This window comes from Pleuronectes platessa, chromosome 4 (genome assembly GCF_947347685.1).
Source record: "Pleuronectes platessa chromosome 4, fPlePla1.1, whole genome shotgun sequence".
Classification (NCBI taxonomy): Eukaryota; Metazoa; Chordata; class Actinopteri; order Pleuronectiformes; family Pleuronectidae; genus Pleuronectes; species Pleuronectes platessa.
This window is the reverse complement of record NC_070629.1, coordinates 23,666,626-23,690,779: the sequence shown is the minus strand read 5'-3', so window position 1 is coordinate 23,690,779 and position 24,154 is coordinate 23,666,626. Positions and strand designations below refer to the sequence as shown.

The 24,154-nt window shown below is 41.9% G+C and overlaps 3 protein-coding genes across 3 annotated transcripts; 2 read left to right on the top strand and 1 right to left on the bottom strand.

The window, feature by feature from the left end:
• The first annotated feature begins 2,153 nt into the window (after positions 1-2,153).
• On the top strand, positions 2,154-6,377 carry LOC128438341 (creatine kinase U-type, mitochondrial). The gene is made up of 9 exons (XM_053420879.1): positions 2,154-2,299; positions 2,449-2,647; positions 2,730-2,825; positions 2,913-3,134; positions 3,238-3,323; positions 3,845-3,968; positions 4,559-4,693; positions 4,824-4,949; positions 6,261-6,377. Exons 1-9 carry the CDS (start codon positions 2,154-2,156, stop codon positions 6,375-6,377), a joined length of 1,251 nt encoding a protein of 416 aa, XP_053276854.1.
• A 1,239-nt stretch (positions 6,378-7,616) lies between these two features.
• LOC128439034 (CD59A glycoprotein) lies at positions 7,617-8,672 on the top strand. Its single transcript, XM_053421841.1, has 3 exons — positions 7,617-8,163; positions 8,247-8,348; positions 8,503-8,672. The coding sequence occupies exons 1-3, from the start codon at positions 8,115-8,117 to the stop codon at positions 8,670-8,672; spliced, it is 321 nt and encodes a 106-aa protein (XP_053277816.1). The 5' UTR covers positions 7,617-8,114.
• A 7,179-nt stretch (positions 8,673-15,851) lies between these two features.
• Positions 15,852-23,387, bottom strand: LOC128438351 (corticotropin-releasing factor-binding protein). The gene is made up of 7 exons (XM_053420905.1): positions 23,223-23,387; positions 23,017-23,104; positions 21,968-22,125; positions 20,746-20,956; positions 19,349-19,503; positions 17,190-17,310; positions 15,852-16,433 (listed from the first exon to the last, which is right to left on the bottom strand). Exons 1-7 carry the CDS (start codon positions 23,301-23,303, stop codon positions 16,279-16,281), a joined length of 969 nt encoding a protein of 322 aa, XP_053276880.1. The 5' UTR covers positions 23,304-23,387; the 3' UTR covers positions 15,852-16,278.
• Positions 23,388-24,154: the final 767 nt, after the last annotated feature.

Here is a 24,154-nt window from a genome sequence, read left to right as displayed (position 1 = left end):
CCGTTCACTCATGTCCATCACTGTTTGTGTTTCTCACATATTATGTGCTGCTCTTATAGAAGATGAAGTTCAACTCTAGCAAAGTGAACTGAGGACTGAACCTACAAACTCAATATGTCAATGGCTTTGAAGACTGGAGTTCAAAATATACAGAGCCTCATAAAAGTCCACCCTCAGAACTTGTAAGCAGTGTGTGTGTGTGTGTGTGTGTTTGTGTGTGTGTGTGTTAGAGATTGCATGTGTGAAGAGGAAGGCAGACATGCTGACTGACAGTAGAAAGAGGATTTTCTATCTGATGCCAAGTGAGAAGCTAATCCTGAATCTCTCTCTCTCTCTCTCTCTCTCTCTCTCTCTCTCTCTCTCTCTCTCTCTCTCATCCCATCTCCTGTTCTTCAGTCCCCTCTCACTCTGCAGATCGAGCGTCTCTGGACTGAGCTGCAGGACAAACCCTCCACAGCTTCTCGGCCTCGTTTCTCCACTTATCCTGAGGTGAGTGATGGACTCTCGAACTTGTCATCCCTCCGTGTCTCCTTCCAGAGCATCAGCCGATACATGAATTATGAAACAATCCGTCATATGATACTCATATATGTTTATATTCAAAGTGAAAGCATCAGTTTCCCTCTTAAAATGAGAAACATTTATTTGCAGTTGTATTGTGAGAGTTTTAATCTTTGCATGAGCAGCCTGAGCATTTCGTTTTGTGTTTGCTCCTCAGACGCACATATCAGCTGCCTGCACACTAGCCACCTGCATAATTAGGCAATCTTAACATTACCTGATATTAACAGGGAGCCACCACCTGTCAACAACTGTTTTTCATTTTGTGCCTCATCAAAGCTCCAGCAGTGGCTCCCTCGCCCACGCCTGACTGCTCATCTCACATTTAACATCAATTATAAAAACTCTATTTGAACCGAAGCCATTTGCAGTGACTCATGTTACTTTGCAGTACGACTTCCCCTGTTTCAGTTAAGGTCAGAAGGTGCAGGTGCCACTTCATTTAATCTTCTAGTCTCTAGTGGGAATCTCTCTAATCCTATACATTTTCCACTCTCTCTGTTAATTGCCCTCTTACTCCCCCCCCCCCCTCGACCTTAATCTGACCCGTAACCCGTTAAACACTGACCCTCACGCCTTCATTCAGTTTCATCCACAGGTTGTCTCCTTGCATTTTTTAAAATAAATCTCCCTTAAATCCGCAGCTTCTCTTGATCTCTCTTTCCACCAACTTCCTCTCGCTCCCTCTCATCTTCTCATGTATTCATTCGACTCCTCCGCACCTCCTGCCCACGCTCTGTCTCCTTCTTCCTTGTGGGAGCTCAGCTGACCGGCCCAGGATGTCAGACAGGATCATGTGTTTATGTCCAGGGTCGATGCCAACTCTGATCTGGGGACTTCAGCTTATTCTCACCAACTCCTCCGATTGATACTGTGTGTGTGTGTGTGTTACATGATTTGAAATTGTATCACGAGTTATATTCTGCAAAGATAGATTTTTGGGTTTAAAATTGTTATTAAAAGTTTCTGGTGCAGATTCTTCCATATGTACCTGCCAATCCTATTAACAGCGTTAAGTAAAAATAATGATCCTACCTTCCCTGGGTCAGGTTTGTAATTAACTGCTCTGATAGGGTTAGGGGAATCAGTTCTGATATTTGATTGACACTATCAGACATATACACTAATAAGACAGTCCCTCTCTCGGCATCCAATCACAAATCGTCTGATCACCTGATCCGTTTGGTTCTCACCCTGGCTGACAGGGCTTCTGTCTGCTTCCAGAGTAATCTCATCAGGCTGTGGGTGTATCTGTTACTTAGCTTTTGCTGACTTAATGCAATTAATAGTTCTGTCTGTGAAAGAACCTGTAAACGTGTGGGTTAAACATCTTAATGTTAATATGTGATTTTCAGGCTCCTTCAAAACAACACATCATGTATCCTGAGATTTACAGCTGTATGAGATTGCACCTCAGTACAAGCACTTGGTACTTTGTAATAAGAAACTGAATAACAGAACATTTCTATGAGATATATGGCAAACCTGGATTTGTCATATTTCATTTTTGGGATAAATAAAACACATATTTGAGCTTGATGGAAAGCGATCTTTGCCCTCTGACCTTTCTTCAGGTGAAAACTCACGTGACCATGGCAAACTCGTTCACCCGTATGATGTCTGGTCGTAGCACGGCAGTGTTGCTGGCCAGCATCGGAGCCGGCACACTGGCATCTGGATACCTGCTCTGTGACAGCTCTGCGGCTGCTGCTGAGAGGAGGAGGCTCTATCCACCCAGGTGTGTGTGTGTGTGTGTGTGTGTGTGTGTGTGTGTGCGTGTGTCTTGTGTGTGTCTGTTTCCATCAATAACGATGGTCAGGCAGTGGATCAATTAGTTACAAATGTAAAATAGAACCAAGGTTTGAGTGTGTTGATCACTTTGTGCAGTGCTGATTTCCCTGACCTGAGGAAGCACAACAACTGCATGGCAGCAGCTCTGACCCCGACTATTTATGCACGACTGAGGGACAAGACCACTCCCAACAACTGGACCCTGGACCATTGCATCCAGACTGGGGTCGACAACCCCGGACACCCCTTCATCAAGACTGTGGGCATGGTGGCTGGAGATGAGGAGAGCTATGAGGTTGGAGTTCATGTTTGCAGTGAATTTTTTTATTTGATTTAGTCCTAAATGCATCAGTCTGACCCATTTTTTGTTGGATCAGGTGTTTGCTGAGCTCTTTGACCCTGTTATCAAGGACAGACACAACGGCTATGACTGTCATACAATGAAGCACCCCACTGACCTAGATGCCACCAAGGTTACACCCACATTTCTCTTGCCTCCCTTTGCATCCTTCCATTAATTCCTTGTGTCCTCTCCTGACCTGATACTTTCATCCTCTCAGATCACCTCAGGAATGTTTGATGAGCGTTATGTGCTGTCATCTCGTGTCCGTACCGGACGTAGCATCCGTGGCCTGAGCCTCCCGCCCGCGTGCACTCGCTCCGAGCGCCGTGAGGTGGAGCGCGTGGCTGTGACCGCTCTGTCCGGCCTGAAGGGAGACCTGGCCGGTCGCTACTACAGCCTGGGAGATATGTCCGACAGGGAGCAGCAACAGCTCATTGAGGTTTGTAAACAATCACACACACTTGGAGAAAAGGCTTCTGTATTTTCTTTGAATGACCTAATACCTCCCCGCCGGTTCCTCTGTTCCTTCACTGGTCAATCAGGAGCACTTCCTGTTTGATAAACCTGTGTCACCTCTGCTCACGTCAGCTGGGATGGCCAGAGATTGGCCCGATGCTCGTGGGATCTGGTAAGACTGTCGGAGAAAGAAATATTGTAGCTTTTTTTAGCGTGAAGACCCTTTAAATCCTCTAGTTGCTGCATAGTTTGTTCCTGCTGTCGTTCACAGCCGTAACCAGTGGTTGGTTGAAGCTCTGAGGAAAACTGATGAACAGAGCGTTTTTCATTCACTCTAATATACATGGAAATGCAATGGTCCTATAGTGCTTAATAGATCACTGCTAGAATCCAAGTCTTTGCATTTGCAGCTCCTTTAGAACCAAATTAAAACAATGTTCTTCAAACTGATTTTCTGTTTTTCTGTTGCCACAACAAATTCAAAATTCTGTCTAATTCCTCTTTCCTTCCTTGATGTCCAAAAACTCAAAAAAGTATTTTTCTTTGGACCCTCACCCCCCAAGCTGTGCCTTCACAGCCCACACCCTGACATTGGAGGCTCTTGCTGAACGTGATTGAATCATAACTTTTCTTCTCTTCACACTGCACCAGTAAACTAATTAACGTGGATATGAAATGTTCATTCTGTGTCAGGCACAACAATGAGAAGAACTTCCTGATCTGGATCAATGAGGAGGACCACACCCGGGTCATATCCATGGAGAAGGGAGGGAACATGAAGAGAGTGTTTGAAAGGTTCTGCAGAGGTTTGAAACAGGTCAGCATGTCTCTGTGTCTTCGTGCCCCCCTGTGATCCAGAACATCAATCCTCATTTTCTAAGATGAAATCCATGCAGTTCTTGTATTTAAAAATCTATTAAAACAAAGCCCTAAAAGCAAATTTATAGTAGGATTAAAACATAGACAAACTGTAATGGCACTCAGAAGAGTTCCTTCTTTCGCCAACTACCAAAAGTTCCCTTCAATTCAATTGATCTGCAAATGATTGCACACACTCATGTGAGGTCCATTAATTATTTTCTGTGAAATTAGTCATGTAATGTCAAAAAAACGCCCTATCTCACAATCTGATTAACAACTCCTGGATCTGCCCTCTGATCCGAATCCACCACAGAATTTAATGGCAACTTCCCTGACCCCTCCTGTTTCCTTTTACCAATTTTTGTGGAAATTCGTCTGGTAATTTTTGCGTAATCATGTTCACAAACAAACAAACCAAAAAACAACTGTGAAAACAGAGGTGAAAACATAACTTCCTTGGAGGAGTTAATCAGAAAAGTGATCTGCTTACTTCTGACAGTTTTTACACCTCTCTTCTATGTGTTGGTCTGTTTCTGTCACTTGTAGGTGGAGCATCTGATTCAGGAGAGAGGTTGGGAGTTCATGTGGAATGAGCGTCTGGGCTACATCCTCACCTGCCCCTCTAACCTCGGCACCGGGCTCAGGGCTGGTGTTCATATCCGCCTGCCTCTCCTCAGCAGGGTATTCCAACACACACACACACACACACACACTGCCCACTGCAACCGCACATAACAGGAGGACAGTTTACTTCCCTGATGCATTTCTTCTTTGTGAAAATGATTTATGGTGTGTAATGTTTATGATCCAGGACCCTCGCTTCAAAAAGATCCTGGACAACCTGAGGCTACAGAAGAGAGGCACCGGAGGTGTCGACTCGGCTGCGACCGGAGACACCTTCGACATCTCTAACCTCGACCGTCTGGGCAAGTCAGAGGTAAACACCTGAGGAGGAGGGCGGCAGTCTTAAGTAAAAGTGGAAAAGAGCAGCGAGAGAGGAGAAGAGACATCCCAGCCGGCATGGGCTTGGAATATCCGTCTCCCCTGCTGCTCTCTAATCTGTAATCCAGTCAGGGATGTGCCACTTGAGGTCAAAAGTCTCCTGACTCCTGATCTGAGCCGTTCATGCATCACTACCACACAGACTGGGTGGCCACCAACACCCACTATCAATAAAATGTTATAGAAGGTAGTAGCTTGTTAGGGTCAGGACTAAAGATGGGTGTGTCTTCCAGTCAGACTAATGGCACCAGGAGCCTGAAAGACTAAACTCAGGGACCCAAAGTGTACCTGTGGTAATTGAACTTGCCACCTTCCTATAGGATGAGCTCTCCAGGCATTTATAAGGTAGTTAAAGCCAATCAGATGGCAGCTGGTGTGGGATGGGACATGGGTGATCACATGATGAGTATTCAAGTAGAACGCAACCCACATTATCATAGATATTTCAAAATAAAAGGTTAAACGCAAACACAAGTCACAGGTTCTCAACTTCGATGTGGTGAAGAGAGTTCAAAAAGTGGATTTAATCTCACTTTACTACTATTGAACTTAACTTTAAAGGTCAAGGAAACAAAATGCAATGTGAGTGAAATTTAATTATGTTCCTTTCTTTCCTTGTTTCCCGACTGACTGCACACTGGGAATTAACTTTCGATGCTCATTACAAGCTGACAAAATGTTCCATCCGGCATGTGTGTGACAAAACCTGCGATGGGGTGTAAGAATTAAACGTTCATGGAAAAATGTGTGTTCATGTAAAAAGCCTCCTCGAAACAACATCGCAAAAAATATTCGGTACAGAGTCGCTGACGTCATCCCTTATAACCAATCATGACATTATTTAAAATTAGAATGAAAATAGCAGCTTCTAATGTCAACTGTTTTATACTTAATATGAGTCATTTTTTAAATGATTGCTCTTTGTAATTATGCAAATATTGGAAAGAGCTGTCAACATGTTGTTTAAACTTTCAGAACACATTGTTTTTAAAGCCTCCATGTTTTTTCCCACATTACGATTTCAAAACACATCACAACATCAGTCGGAACAACGACTTCACAATCATGGGATCATCCGAGGAGCATGTGAAGTTCTCATAGAATTTAAGTAAAATCCTGCATGTTGTCACATTGTGTTTGGTCACCATCAGGACCATAGTCGATCATTTACATGTATATTAGTGTAAATATGTCCTGAAGATGTGCAACAACTTGATATCTAACAGTAGTTTCCATGCATTGACAGGTGGAGCTGACCCAGTTAGTGATTGACGGTGTGAACTACCTAATTGAATGTGAGAAGAGGCTGGAGAGGGGGCAGGACGTCAAGATCCCCTCCCCCATCGCTCAGTTCAGGAAGTGAACCGCACCTCTGCTGGGAATCGAGCAGGTGCTCCAACCGCTTGATGTTAATGTTGATCTTATAAAAATATCAATGGCATGTGTAGCACTGTACTGACTAACATGCGCAATAAACACATTACCTGTATGTTGTAAAAACACAATAAAAACTCATGATGAACTGAGTGGTATTACTGGCAGTTGTTTTACAATTCTGTGGTGGAAAGTTGAAAATGACCTGAGTCCTAAACCACGAAGAAGAACAAAGTTTTTCACCAGGTACTTACTAAAGTACTTAACTACTATTTTTAGGGTCTTGTTATATACTTCTATTCTAGTACAGTATCAATAGTTTATATAACTTGAAAAGAATGAATAGAAACTTTTGTTTTCTTTCCTTATCTTTTTTACTTTTATTAAGAATGTGTTTTTCCATTCTTTCATTGCATAAAAGAGGGGAATGTTAAAAATGATAGATAATATTAAATATAACCAGTCTGATCTATTATTAAACTATAAAACCTTTAAACAAACGAAAACAAGATTATAAAGCATCTGTTTCTAGGTCAACAAGAAGAGAAAACAAATCTCAAACGCACAACACACACACACACACACACACACACACACACACACGCACACACCTCTCATTTCTTTACAAGTACCTTTGAGCTGTTGTTATCAGGCTGTGGCCGACTGCCAGACTTAATAAGATGGAGCTATATGGGACAATAATGTCACGACCTTTGCACCTCTATCATTAAGTCCTGATCGCTCACGTGTCTTGCTTTATGACTTGCAAGGGAATAACCACAGTTAGTGCACCAGGGTCCGATGTCCTGTCTATTAACTGTGAAAAAGAAGTAAAAAAATTAAATTAGAAAGTGCTCAAATGGTGCATCTGGTGGTTAACCCGGCTCTCAGACCTGCCTCCTACACAAGAAGTTTAATCCGGGGGCAAAAGGCCAATCTCATTACCGACACCAGACACCAGACAGGCCGAGTGGAGGTGGCCGCTAACACCACAATACAGTCACTTTCCTTTTATGCACATGCTCTGATGGGAGGGGGGATTACACTTTACAAATAAAGGCACCCCGCCACGAGAAATTAGCCTGTTAATTATTCCGGTGAATGGTCCCTTTAAATCCTGCGGCTCCGAGAGGCGCTTCACCTTTTCCCCGGCAGCAGATTAATGACGTGGACCTATTAATGCTATTAGGGATCTAAACTGAAGGACGGTGTGTGTATATGACTGTGAGCTGGTGGAGATTCACTCTGCAGTTATCACATCTGAATGAGGCTAAGGTTCATTAGTCTGTGAAAACACAGAGCCAGGTCCTGCTGATGTGTTTTGGGTGTGTAAACATCGATTGGTTACACATTGACATCTCCAGGTGCGGCAGCTGCACTCTCAGCTTCACCTCAGATGGATGTAGTGTTTGGGGTGAACGTCTTGTGCAAATATCGAACAAATGCAAGTCCTCAAGTTAAACAGCCTCTTTATTCCAAAGTGGAATTTCTTTGGAAAATGGATCGGTGATGAATGTGCAGGACAGAACATAACTCAAAGTGTCAAGTTTAAAGGAACGCCTGGTGCAGGTGGACACTCCCCAATCGTTTTGTAATAAGCAAAGGTGGTTGGCTTTTATTTAATGGGGTTATAAAATACAAAAGGAAGTGGATAAAGTTCATTTGACACCAGAGGTCGGAACAGATTTCTATTCTCCGCTCTTTCAAGTTTGGTCTGAGGCTCAAAATGAAGCTGTGTTTGTCTTTGGCGTTTATCTCTGTGTTGCTGTCAGCAGGTAAGAATTTGAAGATGAACAATCAGTACTGACATTGATGCAAAATCTGGATATTACATATTTTCATTCCGCTTTGCCTGTAGTGAACGGGTTAGAGTGTTACACCTGTTGGGAGGATAACCCCGGCAACTGCAATAATATATGGAAATGTCCTCATCAGTATGACCGCTGTGCCACCACGATAGGTAACTAATCAACACTTTTGGCTTTAATATCATGTATTGATATCATGTATCCTGACAGGATCTTTAAAATGCAACTATATAATTCTGTCACTCTCGTCTTGTAGTACATTAATTAACTTTTACATGTCTTTTTTCTTGCCTTTGTTTGCTGCAGTTGCTCAAAACATGATCACCAAACACTGCATGAGGAGCGACATGTGCGCTAATGTTTATTCCGTGGGAGTCAGATGCTGCTCGGAAAATCTCTGTAATAGAGCCAAACACACAGGAGTCTTTGTCCCTCTTCTGCTTGTGCCCTTAGCCATGAGTCGCCTCTTCTCTTGAACAACATGAGATTTATATTCTTTATATTACATCCTCACACTGTAAAAGATCTACTTCTGTGCTCTCAGGAGAAGATCAGCTATCAAAAGGTAAAAGTCATGTTTGCTCAATTCATTTCTACAAATCTCAACACACAAGACATAGAACTGCTAATTAAACAACTTTTGAGGCAGTGGTGATCTCTGAAATCTATTTGAAATACAAAAACATTTTCTAAACTCTGTTTCTGTTTATCTGTAGTTACTCTGATGTTTACCTGTATAGTGCAACTTCCTCTTGTTTTTTATGCAATTAACAGATACTGTAGCTTTTGAAATATTTGTGTATATAGTGTACTGAAATAAACTGCCTTCACAAAATAAACCTTATTTTCATTGCAAATACAATTTGGCATTTGTACTACTGGTCGAAGCTGAAGCCTAAAGATGAGGGTGCGTTCGCTGTAGCCGCACCCAAAGCTGTGGAACTGTCTATTTTCAGAATCAAGTGCTCCTCTACTCACGGCACATTGACCATAAACTTGACTTTACTTTTATCTGAAACCAACATCTTAAACCTGCCAATGAAGCACAACTGTTTTCAACATAGGACAACTATTGTCCTTTGTTTTTAGTCGACTGTGCTCTGCAGATGTTCGGTGAATTGTGAAGGAGATAAAAGCCTGAATGATATTTTTTTACTTGTGCAGTTGAAAGGAAAAATCTGTCTCAGTTGGACAAAGCATGATTGTAAAACATTAGTCCCCTGACAGTGAAAGAAAGACTCTGAGTTGAAAATAGCATCTTGTTTTGTAGTTAAGACCAGATGAGAAACTGTCAACGCAGCTGTAGTGCTGAGCCCAGAAAGTGTTTTTATAATCATTTCTGACTTGGAACCATTCAACTGCAGGAAATGAGATGGAAAAACTGAATTTTGACTAAATCGGGGCAGGTCAGAATAAAGGACACATGGGTGGTACAAGCGTTCACATGGACAAAGTAATGAAAACCAGCATTATTCATGATTTGCCCCAGAGGTAGCATGAATATGATAAATAAAGTGTCGCTCAGAAGATTCCCCTGGGTGACGCTAAACAAGAGTGGCATATACGAGGGGGGGGGGAATCTCCAAGCACAACAGACAAAAGACCTGTTCGACAGATTAAATAAATCACAGCAGAACCACATCACTGAAGTTCAACCCAGTCCCTCAGGTTTGCTAAATTAAAACAATGTGTTGGCATGGACCGTGGTCTGGAACAAGCTGCCGACACAACAAAGCTCGGATAAGTGGAAGGAGATGCATTGATTATTATTTTTCATGGTTTTTAAAGTGGTCCGGGGTTGACGGAGAGTTGACAGTAAAGTGGGTCAGGGCTGAAGATCGACATGAAGCGATTCATGGTAAATGTACAGCTGAAGTAGAAGGAATGAAAACTTCCTCAGGATCAATCAAAAGTAGAATTCTGAGGTAATGGTTCAAATTATTATTAATTAAAAAATAATTAAAAGTATCTTGTTTCTGCACCTTTGCTCTGGTAAATGGACTTATCTCTATATCTATACCTATCTCTCTAAATCTCTCTTATTCTTCTTCCTTGTGTCTTGTGTTTTTGGAATTGGCAAAGTCCATTTCACAGCTTTTACAGTAGAGGGCAGTATAGGAGAAGGCAAAAGGTGCCAAACCAACATGTAGTACGTGAGAAAGAGCTGAGATGAACAAAACAGATAAAATAACACAAAAAAAGAAAACCAAGGAAAGAGAGTGCACAGCAAAGAGGAGTCGGATCATTAACACATACAAATGACCACATTGACTTACAGTTATCTGTGGAGCTCATGTTTTTATAAATTCTTCTTTCAAGTTTAGCCATTTCCAGCAGATCATCAGTTCAGGCCGGTCTGAATCCCAGCTCAGCTTACTCTGGGAGGTTTTCAGTTAACAGCTCCTGCTTCCTTCCACGGCCCTGATATTTGAGAGCTGATGCACTCACACATATACACATTAGTTAGATTTGAGTCAGTATTTTTGTCAATATGTATTGTTAAGAAACGTCATCTACAAATCTGCTTCAAAGACAGATTTTACCTATTTGGAACTGACTTACTCAAACCTCTTATTCATCTATACAGCTAATAAAAAAATTTAATCACCACTATTTTTTATTTTGTGGCTGCAACTGTTATTTCACATCAGATAATGAAACAAAAGATTTGAGATTTCACTCAGTAAATCACGCATTAAATCATATTCCATGAGTCAGCTATTGCTCACTATCCGATCACACTTGACCACTCTCGATTAGAGCAGTTGGCCTCATGAGTCACATGATCTGAGTGAAGTCAAATTGATAAATTGGAGGATTTTGTTGTTGTTGTTGCTGTTCTTTGTGTGCATAGAACAGCTGATATTCCCCAAATAGGTCTGATCACACGGATCCAGTTCACAACTGATTGTGACACCTTCAAGTAAATAACATATATGCACCGTCTGAACAATGCATTGTATGTAAAATGCTGTGATTTGCATTGGCTCGTTTCGTTTTTTTGTTATTCTCTCCACAGAGGCAAAGAGACGCTCTGAGCTGAGATCACAGATCGCTGGGAGATCTCTGGCTGAGAAATGTTGAGCAATCTACGTGTGTGTGTGTGTGTTTGTGTGTGTGTGTGTTTGTGTGCTTTGACCGACTTTGTTTGATGTGAGGCTGATTTATGCTCTTTCTTTCATATCATACACACGTACTACACACATAAATAAACTGCCAGTTTCTCTAAGCTCCGAGCTGTCAGGTGAATGGAACAAGCTGCTTGCCGGATCTGGTTTGCATTTCAAACACTGAAGTCATGTTGTTTTTTTCATTGCTAAATTATACTTTATAGTTAAGTTTGTTCTGTTGTTTGATTATAGATCTAAGGTCCTGCAGAGCATCAAGTAAATCAATGAGGTATCTTTAGCTCAGATTGGTTTGCTGTAAAAATCATCAACAATATATGTGTGCCAAAGGATCCTAAATAGTCACTGGACTGAACTGTTTTGAATGGAATCCATCCATCTATTCATCCATCCATCCATCCATCCATCCATCCATCTATGTGGGCCTTGAGCCAATAACTGATCACTTTGCACAAATACATGAACATGGCAGCACTCAAAGTAGAAACTAACAAATCCACTTTTGTTGTCTGTAGTTTTAAGAAAAATGTTGAGCTCTGAAAACTGTTTTCATGAGTAACTTCTTCAGTGGCCCTAATATTTTGGTCAGTATTCCTCACAGATACACACCCACCCAATTCAGCTGGTCCTGGAGCTATCTCACACTGGTCAAAATCCTTGACCTGGCCTGTCATTGCAGCACATGACAGCATGTTGTGTCCCAGGACTGGGCTCACGTCCCCGACCCCAGCACCACCCCTCATTTGGTTATGTCATGGCAGATGTGATAGCTCGCTCCCACCCAGTGGCAAATAGAATTTCGCTTTAAAGGGTTGTTAATGTGGGAGCTAACCATTACATCATGCAATTAACATTTACTGCATAATGTTGGTAAAAGCCACAAAAAAAAAAAATGTACAAGTGCCCTTTTAACAATAACATCTGGATTGAATTGGTCTGTTGCTGCCACTGAAGACACATAATAGCTAATCGTATACTGTTTGTGAGACAGGAATTCTTATTAATCTGTCATGGTCTGTAACATAAGCAGAGCAAAGGTTGAATCTAATTTGTACCTTAAGTTAAAATATTTCTTCTTACAGTAGGAAAGATTGCGCACATCAGAAAACATTGTGCTTTTTACTGCACTTCATTTTCACAACAGTTAGAGTTTCTAGTTATTTGAGCTGCTGTTGAATAAAGCCCTCTCTTCCTATCATTTCTCTATCGTCTATAATAAAACCTATATATATATCCAAAAAAACTATCCAACAGTATATAACACACACAAACAAATACAATATATATATATATATATATCTTAATCTTGATCGGGGGTTGTTTTCAACAGCTAATACGAATTTTGAATAGAATTAAATATTGGGGCAGTCAATGGCCTCCTGCAGAGTCCCGCAAGCAAAACAACTTAATCAGCTATTATCATCTGACAGGGGATTCTTGCTTGTTTAAAACTAGGTGTCTATAAAGCATGTAGAATAGCAGTTACAGATTTTTCTCTCAGTGGCATATTTACTAACCAGCACAGTGTGAATAATTTCTTAAATAAACATAATTTCCTCTTTCTCTTACAATATTGCTATAATAACACATAGCATGTCTCATTCAGTGCTGGACAACATATCATCCACAAGGACGTGTGACCCCTCTTGGCCCAACAAGTGACAAACTGATTTCCAGTCCACCATCACAGGCCACTATAAATACATCTCTGATGATTAAAGACTGCTCTGCCGGGCTCCAGCAACAAACACAGACTTTATCCCTTGCGATGGCATCCAATGTGCATTTCGCTCCTTAATTAAGACTGAAAATTGCAACACATCGAGCGAAAAAAGACATCCGCTGGTTAATTGAATCATCGCGGCTGAGCAGGTTTGAGATTAATTCCACGTAAGGAGAAGATCAAAAGCGAGCCGGTTAGGAGGAGGTTGAGGGGAACGGGAGCACTGAGGCTTGTGGGATAATCCCATTAAGAGCTGCACATTCGTTCAGAGTGAGGATCCACAACTGTACAGTATTTCTGAGATTAGGGCTAAACAGTCAGCGATGGAGAAGGGTCACAAGCAAACCTGCATTCTCACCATTCTACAACATTGTATTCTGTGATTCCGTGACCTCTGTGTAAAGCCTCTTTCCATTCTGAGCAGTGATCAACCTCCATGAAAGCTATTTTGGAGTTTGTGTCTGGAACAGATTGGATTACAAAAACACAAGCGGAACGTATGCGTCATTGCTTAATACTAATTGCCAAGGACATATTTTAATACACTGGAATACACATACACATTTACATTGCATGTATCATTGCAGGGTCTTTCAATGACGTCTTCTCTGAAATGCGCCGCAAGCATTAGATCTAAAACTGGACCTTATTCCTCTGGAATCTACATGTCTATGTATAAATATTAACATTTCCATACCACACAGTCTTTATGGAAACCATACACCAAGGATTAAAGGGCAGTAAAAGCCTGTATTTTAAACAAAGACTCCAAAGGAAAGTCTCTGTGAGGCTCCCTGATTCTGAACTTATGCTGCTTTTAGCTGAATGCAATTGTAATAATGCAAACATAATCATCATTAGTTTTATGTGTTAGCATTTTAAACTGTATATAAAGATGGATTATGCAACTTCACTTCCTCCCATTTTCCTGGAATTAAGCTAAAATATCCCAGATATCGTGAGTCGGTCTCAGCTGATAATCGTAATGTTTCAACCTATTTTATTAAACATCATGTCGGACATGTGTTTTTCAGTTTGGTCAATTCCCCATCTGCTAACATAGAGAGGACGGGATTTATGAACTATACTGCAGACAGCCACCAGGTGGTGACTGAGATGCTTTGGCTTCACTTTTGGGGAGCTTTGATGTTAAGATTAAGATTAAGATACATTTATTTGTCCCAAACACATGCACCCATACAGTCTATGGTTAGCATTAGCTCATTAGCACAATGCACAATTTATAACTCAGTAGGGAGTGTCTTTAGCTTTTGCAGATAACAAACAAAAGAACTGGACTTGACGCTGTTATGAAGTTAAGGAATCTTCTGCAATTGAACCTAACGGGCTCGTAAATGTCTTAAATTTCACGGCAGTTCTGCCAGTTGATGTAGCAACATCTCACTTAAGACCACAAATGTCCATAAATTTGATTTTATTCTGTATTAAGGCCAAAAACACAATGTTTTCCCAATGCTTAAAGACACACAGACCATGTCAAATCCTTTTATTTCTTCATGTCTTGATTATTGCAACAGTCTTTTCACATGTTTTAGTCAAAAATCTATTGTTTGACTCCAGCCCACCAGAACTAATCTTTAAGCAGAACCAGAGCCATGATTACCTCCTGTTTCAGCTTAGTCACATTTGCCTCCCAGTATGTTTTGGAATTTACTTTATGATCTTGCTGATTACTTTTATAGCTCTGAGGCTTTTCAAACATATTAATATATGGCACAGTATTTTGTCAGTAGTTTGAGAACAAATTCACATATATATATATATTCTCCCCTTTCCCCCTGGGATTAATAGGAATATGAGTGAGTTCAACTCTGTGGGGATTTTAGGGGACCGCTGGGTCTTGGCGGACGTATGTGTTGTACTGATTGTTGTTCGGATATTGATATGAGCCCTTCATAAAATGATGAACGTGCCTAAGATTAAGATTAAGATACATTTATTTGTCCAAAACACATGCACAGACATGCACAGGCACACTCATGCAGGTAGGGAAATGTAACCTCTGCTTTTAACCCATCTGGTGAAGGACACACAGAGCAGTGAGCAGGTGCGGCATGTACGGCGCAAGGGGGGCAGATGTTGGGAGAGTAAGGTGCCTTGCTCAGGAGCCCTAGCCTAACCTCATTGATGAAAAATTACTGAATATTAACACTCTAGATGAGGCGATGCACTAAAAGTCTGTCAGGAGCTACCTTATTTTGTTCCTATAATTTATAATTCTGACCTTCATCTCAACACTTTCTGCGTAAAACGATGTGGGGATCCAAAATGTCCTTCTAAGAAAGTGAAAAGATGCATGCCCCTGTCTCTGTTCTCTTATCACCTGCCCTGATCAAACCCAGGCGTATAGGGATATGTAAGGTATCTGTAAGTTCCGCTAAAGAATAATCTCAGTAGCACACAATAACTTTGTTTTGCCTTCCCCAAGGAAGTTGTTTTCATCTGTCATCGTTAGTTAACAGGATTATGAAACTGATTTCCTTGAGATTTTGTGGAGAGATCTCTGCATATTTAAGGGGCTGAGACTTTACAATATATCTAATGCAAATAATGATTTAATTTAAATGTGGTTTCATAAGGAGATAGTTTGGCCTTGGCTGAGGTATATGTTCCACTAAGTGTGATTCTAGTTTTTTATTTACTGCTGAACAGACTGAAGAACATAACCCTATTTATTCAGTTCTCCTGAGCACAGCATTATTGTGGTTTTGAGGTAAAACAGATACACAGACGGAACATGAAGTTATTCACAGTCACTCACAGAAGCCAAACATTAAAAGATGTGTTTTGTCATGCAAGTCATATTTATTTTAAATAGTCATGGTGATATAAACATGAGACAGCAGAGAGGACGACCCTCCAAAAGAACACATACTGATATAAACAGAGGGAAGGATGCTCTCGCCAACAGAGTAAATGTTTCACAGATCAAGACTAAAAAGGAAAACAAGTATATTCACCATCATCTATAAGTAACATAGAAATAATTGAGAGGAATGAAATAACTATTCAAATAAATACTTTATACCCAAATGACACTAAATAAAATAACTGGCAATAACAATACAAAATATGTATTGACAGCATTTGTCAAATGGGCCATTTCCCATAAACTGGTCTATTTACAGAGAAGCGAATGGCTGTGTGGTCGTGTGCGCATGTTCACGTGTGAGTCCGTCGGTTTACATGTGCGCGTGTGTGTGTGTGGTCTCATTCCACAGAGCAGAAATTATCCAGACTGTTCTCTTGGGTCTTGGGGAGCTCGTTGTGTTCCAGTAGTCGGTACTGGAAGGAAACTCGGTTGATGTAGTTCCCACTGGACACCACCCTCACCACTGAGTTATCACAACCAATTTTCATCTGGGCTGAGGGCCAAAGAGAAAAACAGATATTTTACACAGGAACACACACAGGACATTTTGTTCTGTAGCCAGACCTGCTTAGCCTCGTTATTACGAGTGTATAAATCAAAGGACAAATCTTTGGTACAGCATATTGCGATTGAAAATGTAGAAATTGCCCAGTCATTCGATGATAACAAACGATTCTAAATCATATACTCTGAAGGGCATAGTGCACAATCCCTCACATGAATATAGATGGAAATATATTAGTGTTTACTTTTGCAATAGTAAAATCAGGTTGTAAAACACAGTTAGCATCTTTGGTGATTCATAATGTATGCATACAGATGATAGCAATTTGATGCTCTACCAATAAAACTGTATTGAAATTAATTCACCATGAAGGATTTGAAGTGCTGATCTCCTGCGTAATCTCTGCATAAGTGGAAAATATACTGTATGCAATATATTCCAGAAGGAATTTTTTCGGTTGCAGCTCTTATGATGAAGAGTTGATGAGTGTTTTCCTGAAATGTGCAGCTGCAGTTCAGTTCACATGTTTTTCTCAATAAACAAGGTGAAATGTGTTCGAAAAATCCAGGTTATATTCAGGTAAAGTCAGTGGTAGGTTTAAGCATTAAATAAAACTATATAGCAATACTAATGTGACAGAGCAAGAGGACGGATTCACATATTAAAACCTTCCGATGGAAACCTGCTATTACACAAAAACAAACAGATTCACTCTGGAGGTAAACTGGGGCGTCTGAGACTCACCGAGCCCATTGGTGGAGAAACAGAGGTCGGCCACAGGGAACATCTTGGAGGTGTCCACCCCATTCCCTCCCAGCAGCTCCACGAAGTCACCTGACCCAGAACAGCCCGACCACACCTGCCTCTGCACAACACAAACATCGGCGTCTTCAGTTGCTGAAGTGGAGCTAAGGCAGTGGAGCTAAGCTAAGGCATAAGTAACAAGCTATATAACAACAAACATATTTTCTTGTGTCTGGTCTCTTACTGGCACAAAGTTGCAAAAGCAATGCTACACATCTTCCTGCTGACAGGGAAGAAGATAACAAGCAAACTGTGAACTGAGTGTGTGGTTATGACTGCACATGTTATGATTGTGCTAGAGTGGAAACAATGATTCGGCTTGTTTGTGTTTCTTAAAACCAGTTGTCTTGGGTGGCTCTGAGCCCAGGATACAAAGATGATGACCCGTGAAAATTGGTTTGAGGGGAACTTTCTATGAAAAAAAATGTGCACTCTGGGAGGTGATCACTGTCAATAAAAATTATATTTACCTTCAGGATTCAACCCTCAGTCCATAAATTGTATATATTCTCCTCGTTTATCACATACTTTTGACATATTATATGATCCCAAGCAGCTGTATTCGCTCAATGCAAACCATCTAGTTTGCATTGAGTTTTTTGTATTTGGCCCTGTAAACGCAGAACAGTCCGTTAATCATGATGTCAGAAGTCTGGCAGCCGGTGTCCGACCAGCTGCTAACATCTTCAGGAGCCTTTTCATTACTCTCAGCCTGTCACCAACAGGATTTACACAGTTTCTGTCCTTCTCTGACTCTGAGCTCTGGACTTTGAACGAACGATGAACTTAAATATGACGTCTCTTCACATTTTAGGTTGATATGGTGAACCTGTCAGCGAGCAGCACAAACATTCTGCAGTTAAAGCGATATTAACATCTACTTGCAAATAGGAATATAAGTAGAGTTTTTCTTCAGTGGACTGCTGAAAAATGATCTGAAAAGGTTTTACACATAAAAGTGAATATTTAATGCTCGTTTTTTTGTTATTTTTATGGCTTTGATTAGACATCCTACCCCAGAAGTCTATTATCCGACCCGGTAGAGCAGAACATCAGGGTGTCGGCAAACTTTTGGCCAAACAGAACATTTGTTTTGGACGACCCTCCTAAACCTTGGATTTCTTTCAGTGACAATATTTTTCAAAAATTCGCTGCCAAGGATTTTTAGTTCACTTCTGTTATGATATCCACATGTGGCAACAGGGAACATGAAACTTCTATTGGTCAAGGGAAAAGTTTTTTTGCTCATTCACTTTCATGCAAAGAGTTGAACAGGAAGAGAGACTCTCATATCTGAACATAAACAATAAATAAGCTTGAAACCAGTTAGCTTAGCATATAGACTGGAAACTAGAGGTTGACGCTATATCCTAATCTTTACACTTCAGTGTTTGTACAATTTAAAATCAATTTGATAGAACACCAACATGTTGATTAAAGATGTCCTGCAACCAGGCTACTAGAACCTAGAGTTTCCCCTCTGATTTATTTCTGAAAAGATTTGTTAAAGTTGAGGGAAAAATTAAATATATGGTTAATGTGGCTGGTACATGGACAAACCACATATAAATAACTTTCCAATGTCTGTGGCTTTACTGAGAACAACCCTATCTGATAACAACGATCTGCTGTGACAGTGGCAGCTCCAGAGTTAAACCACAGACCACAGAGTATTTCAAAAGGCCTTCTGTCTTCTGTCCACCATATTATGTGATAATTTAAGAATTGTTCCAGTAAAAGGAGTGGACGTGGAGAGGACAATGAGTTTATATTGCAAGAAAAACAAGGTTGTTTGTCAGTCCATCTGTCTGTCTGTCTGTCTCTCTGTCTGTCTGTCTCTCTGTCTCTCTGTCTGTCTGTCTGTCTGTCTCTCTGTCTGTCTGTCTCTCTGTCTCTCTGTCTCTCTGTCTGTCTCTTTGTCTCTCTGTCTCTCTGTCTGTCTGTCTATCTGTCTGTCTATCTGTCTGTCTCTCTGTCTGTCTCTCTGTCTCTCTGTCTCTCTGTCTCTCTGTCTGTCTGTCTCTCTGTCTCTTTGTCTCTCTGTCTCTATGTCTGTCTGTCTCTCTGTCTGTCTGTTCATCAGTCCGTGCGTGTCTCACCTGCAGCATGAGCTCGTTGCTTTTGGCCTGCCCCAGGCCGAGTTCTGTCAGTCGGATCTCCACGGGGTAGATGATGGAGAAGCTGCAGTTTCTGCGTTGGTGTGGCATCACCATGGTGAAGCTGCCCTCTGGACTCTGAGACATGATGTTGCAGGCTTTACACACACACACACACACACACACACACACACACACACACACACACACAAGCAGAGGTTTCAAATGAACGGTTCCCCATCGCTAGAGAAACTCATTATTGACACCTCATGTCACAAATTGGATATAATCAAGGCTGACTGCAGGGAGGGGACACAATTAGGGACGAGCATGGAAATCCAATCGCAGTTCTGATGACAAAGATGAGAAAATAATGAAATTTGAATTGATAACAGTATGGTAGACTAGACAGGCACCAACAGGAGTCGGAACCCTTTACTCCTGCCGGCCTGTTGTTCATTTAGAGACGTGTTCGTGGTAAATGAGGCTTGGCTATCAGCGCTGAGTGGAGAATGTTGGAACGAATATCACCGAGCACTATCTGCTTGGCAAAGGCAACATGTGAATGGCTCTCAACTGTTGTGCAAGTGTATCGTATTTCCATTTTTACGATGGTATCCGTTCCTCACACTTACAAAGGATGGGAAGAAATAAAGTAAATCAAATCTGGTTTTAATAAAAGTCCCTCATCACTACAGCATTACAGCAGTTTCAAACTGACTGTCCCACAGGGAGCATAAACTTTGAGGGACTCATTATTGTTCAAATGGGATCTACAAAATTTGAGAGACAGAATTTATTACATGAATTATATATATATAATAAATAATAAACTCTGTTTCACAGCCAGTCCTATCCAGTTGGAGCGACACATCAGAAGCTTGCTGTGAGGTAAAATAAATAAATATTAGAGGGTCAACGTATGAATAAAGCCTTAAAAACCTGTCTGAGATTCAACTGCTCTGCTACAGACAATCCGTTCAACCTGTGTGTCAGTGCTCCTCCTCTGTCCGTCGCTGCCTCGCAGCCAGACTGGGATTGTTCTGTTCTGTGGCCTGACACAGTGTTAGCGCTGTGTTTGTCAAGCAGCTGGAGAACAGGTGCACCCCTCTCATTCAATCTCTTCCTGTCGCCCTCGGCCTGGATTAATGCTCGACCAAGCGCAAATGTCCGGGAAGAACACACATGCATGCACACAAGTGAGTTGCACCCGTCCATCTCTCCACCTCAAAGCACAAGCAACACAAAACTGATTTAGATGCAAGTCCGTGGTGCTTGTTTGTCCTTTTTTTTATCACAATTTATTGTGTAATTTCCCTTTCATGGGTTTGGCATCTGTTTATTTTCATTTGAAAGCCTCACGCCATAACTTGGTTTCAAATGTGTGCAGCAGGACTCACGAAAGGGGTTGTGCAGCTTTTTGACGGCGAGGGTGAAGCCGCTGTCCGGGCTGTGGATGCGGAAGAAGATCATGGCGACGTTCTGGGAGGAGCGGCTGGAGGCTCCTGATCCCGGAGAGGAGCAGTAGTCTGTGTAGCGCTGGTGCATGGGGAGCTGGTGGTCCCGACTGCTGGGGAACTTCTCTCCCTTCAGGACCCAGCCATCGAATATCTGGGGGGAGGAAATGTTACAGTGATCATCGCACACTTTATTTGATCGATTCAGGCAGTGCAGTTATAATATCACTCTAAGGACAATATTGGTTTAGAGTTTAAAATATGAAGTCTAGGTGTATATCAGTGTTTACTGGGACCCAGAGAAAATCCCTTGGATCAAGCTGGATGTAGAAAACTTGGGCAAATTGCCATTTTTTATTTTGGTCTATATTATGACTAGTTTCTGTTCACATCCACTAAGACGTGAACATCATGGACAATTGGAGCAGTTCTATATTTCATGCTAGATTAATAAATTCCTATTTCCTATCGATTACAGCGAAAGATGAGTAAATACTTATTTTGTATCCATTACTCTGTTTACCAACATGCCTGCCTCTGAAACTAATTTTATTAAAGCTTGATTCAAGCATCCGCTGATAGGATAGTGAAATTATTTTGTATTTGTTCATTAAGGTGGCTTTTCTACGGCTATCAGGCCAACAGTATTCCCAGCCCCCTCCACAGATCTTATTTACCATTATCCAATGGAAATGTTGCTCTATAAATATCGAGGTATTCATGTTTGAAGAGAGAAGCGGAAGGACATGAAGAGGTGTGGTGTTGAGTGTCTGTGTGAGCGGCCGTAATGACTTCATGCTGAAGTGTATAGCTGCTGTCGTTAACCAGATGCACAAACACCTCGGTCCAGCCTCCACAACTCAACGAGTGTTTTCTCCCTGTCAAGCGTTCACACCAGGCTGGCCCACACTGAACCTGAAGGCTTGGCTTCAGAACCAAAGCCTCCTCTTCCCACACTTGCTCTGACTAATGTGACCAATGCACAGAAGATCCAGTGTGGCCTCCTAACGCTGCCTCAACCCTGTTTGTCACCATTTCAATCGAGATGAAATAGAATTCAGGGTTTAAGTTAAATCGCAAAAAGCAATGAACTTCCTGTCTCCCTCGCTCCGTGAGGGCTGAGGATGTGTGGGTGCTGTCTTTCTCTCGGGTGAGCGGGGCCAACCTTGATGAAATCTCCAGCGCTGCAGTCGATATTGACGTCAAACAGCTCCAGGCTGATGACCTCACTGGGCTCGGCGATGATGAAGGCAGCGCAGGCGAGCTGTGGCCGAGACGCCGCGAAGGAGAAGTAACCGTCTGTGGCCAGCATGTCCAAGCATCCTTTGAACAAACAAACACACAGAGACAAACTTCATTGGTTCATTGTAACAGTGGAGGGGATTCATGGGACGTCTTCGCCCGTCTTTAGATCTCGAAGAATCCACCTTTATTCGATTTGATCTTTGAAAAATCATGCGGGGGAAAGTGTGACGGTATCAGCTTTAGGGTCAGAAACAACAAAGTGTGCAGTGTTCAAGAGACACAAGTGTTGACCAGTTTTCTTTGAACCTTTGAAACAGCTGATGTAGCTGCGTGGAGTCTGACAGATGTGGACTCTAAGAAAAGTCTTACATAACACTGACGTCTTCATTGATCATAAACACTTAGACTGCAGGTATTAGTTACTGCACACATTAAATACACACATGCACACACACTACTACACGTGCAGGCTCCACAATGTAGAGATGTAGCTGATTGATTTTTGATTGATTGATTGATTGACTCTATCGTAACTGCATGGCGTGGCTGTGGCTAAGGGGTAGAGCGGTCGTCCTCCAACCAGAAGGTCGGCAGTTCGATTGCAGTCTTCCCCATCTGCATGCCTAAGTGTCCCTGGGCAAAATGCTGAGTCCTGAATGGCCCTAATAGATGCACTGTATGCATGTGTGTGTGTGTGTGTGTGTGTGTGTGTGTGTGTGTGTGTGTGTGTGTGTGTGTGTGTGTGTGTGTGTGTGTGGATGACAAACTGTACCGTTAAGCACTTTAAGTGGTCATCAAGAATAGAAAAGCTGGATATATAAATACCAAACCATTTACCACAGATACAGTTAAACATCCCTTCACTCACCGCTTCGAAATGTGGGTTGTATTTGACACGCTGTTTACAAAGTAAATCATCAATGTTCAGAGCCTCATTGACTATTAAGCTTTATTCACAGCAGCACTTACTGAGAGGTCGACGGAAAATATAATCCTCTGAGTCTCTCTTCTGGTCCAAACCGAGCAGAGAGTACAACCCATCCGTCGCCTCCACGTCCTGGATCACACACACACAGAGACAAGTTCTTTACTTTGACAAATTCACCCTGCGTGACTTATTCCACCTTGCATTGGCTCAAGCACACATTCGCACACTGGTATGAGCGGGATCTTACCTCTACGTATCGGCTGAGCCCCATCCTGGAGGAGAGGGAGATGAGGAAGACGAGCAGTGGTGCGCGCACGGCCAGCGACATGGTGAAGTGCGTCTCTCGCTGAAAAAGGTTTCCTGGTGCGGATTGGGGGGGAAATGACGGCGCTGGCTGCGAGGTGGCAGCTTTTATAGCCGCTCAGGCACACAGGCAGGCAGGCCCACATCAGAGGGTCACTGAGGAACACAGAGCCGGGGGGGGGGGGACTCACTGGATCCGGATAAACAGCAATTCGTTCAGAGGAGCCATATAAGGGCATTAGCAAATGCCCTTGGGGGAACAAGGAGCTGCGTCTGAAATCGAATTAAAGGTCATGATGTGTGTAAGTTGGTGATAACATTGAATTTACTTTTTGTTTTTCAATATGATGCTAAAGTTACCAATACTGGACATATGCATTTATCCAAACATTTCATAGCCTTCGTGCCTTAATTCAAAAAGTGCTTTTCAACATTTGTTTAGATTGAAATCAACATAAGAGGCTTGTTTTGTGCCTGATTAATAAACACATTGTAATGAAACCATTAAGTCAAACCCAGGCACATGTTTTGAACGGAAATTGGGAATTAGCGCAAGTTAAAATACAATTTTCAAATGTGCCAATGAATTGGATTCAGTTCCCATCTGCAGGACCTCAGAGGAAACATCAATTGAATGGTCATGGGGCAGTAGAGGTCTGAAGCTCCTACGTAAGTGAGGTGCAAACCTGTAAATCTCCTCAGGGTGCTGAATGGAAAGGACATTTATTCTCCAGCAATAACAACCCCTCTGTTGTGAGTGTTGTTTCCTGGAGACGGGGTTGTTGTTCTTTCTAAAGTACAAACGTGCCTCCACACATGTTTTAACTTATTTGACCTCTTATCTCTACTTCCTCTCTTCCTTCTCCGCCCCCCCCA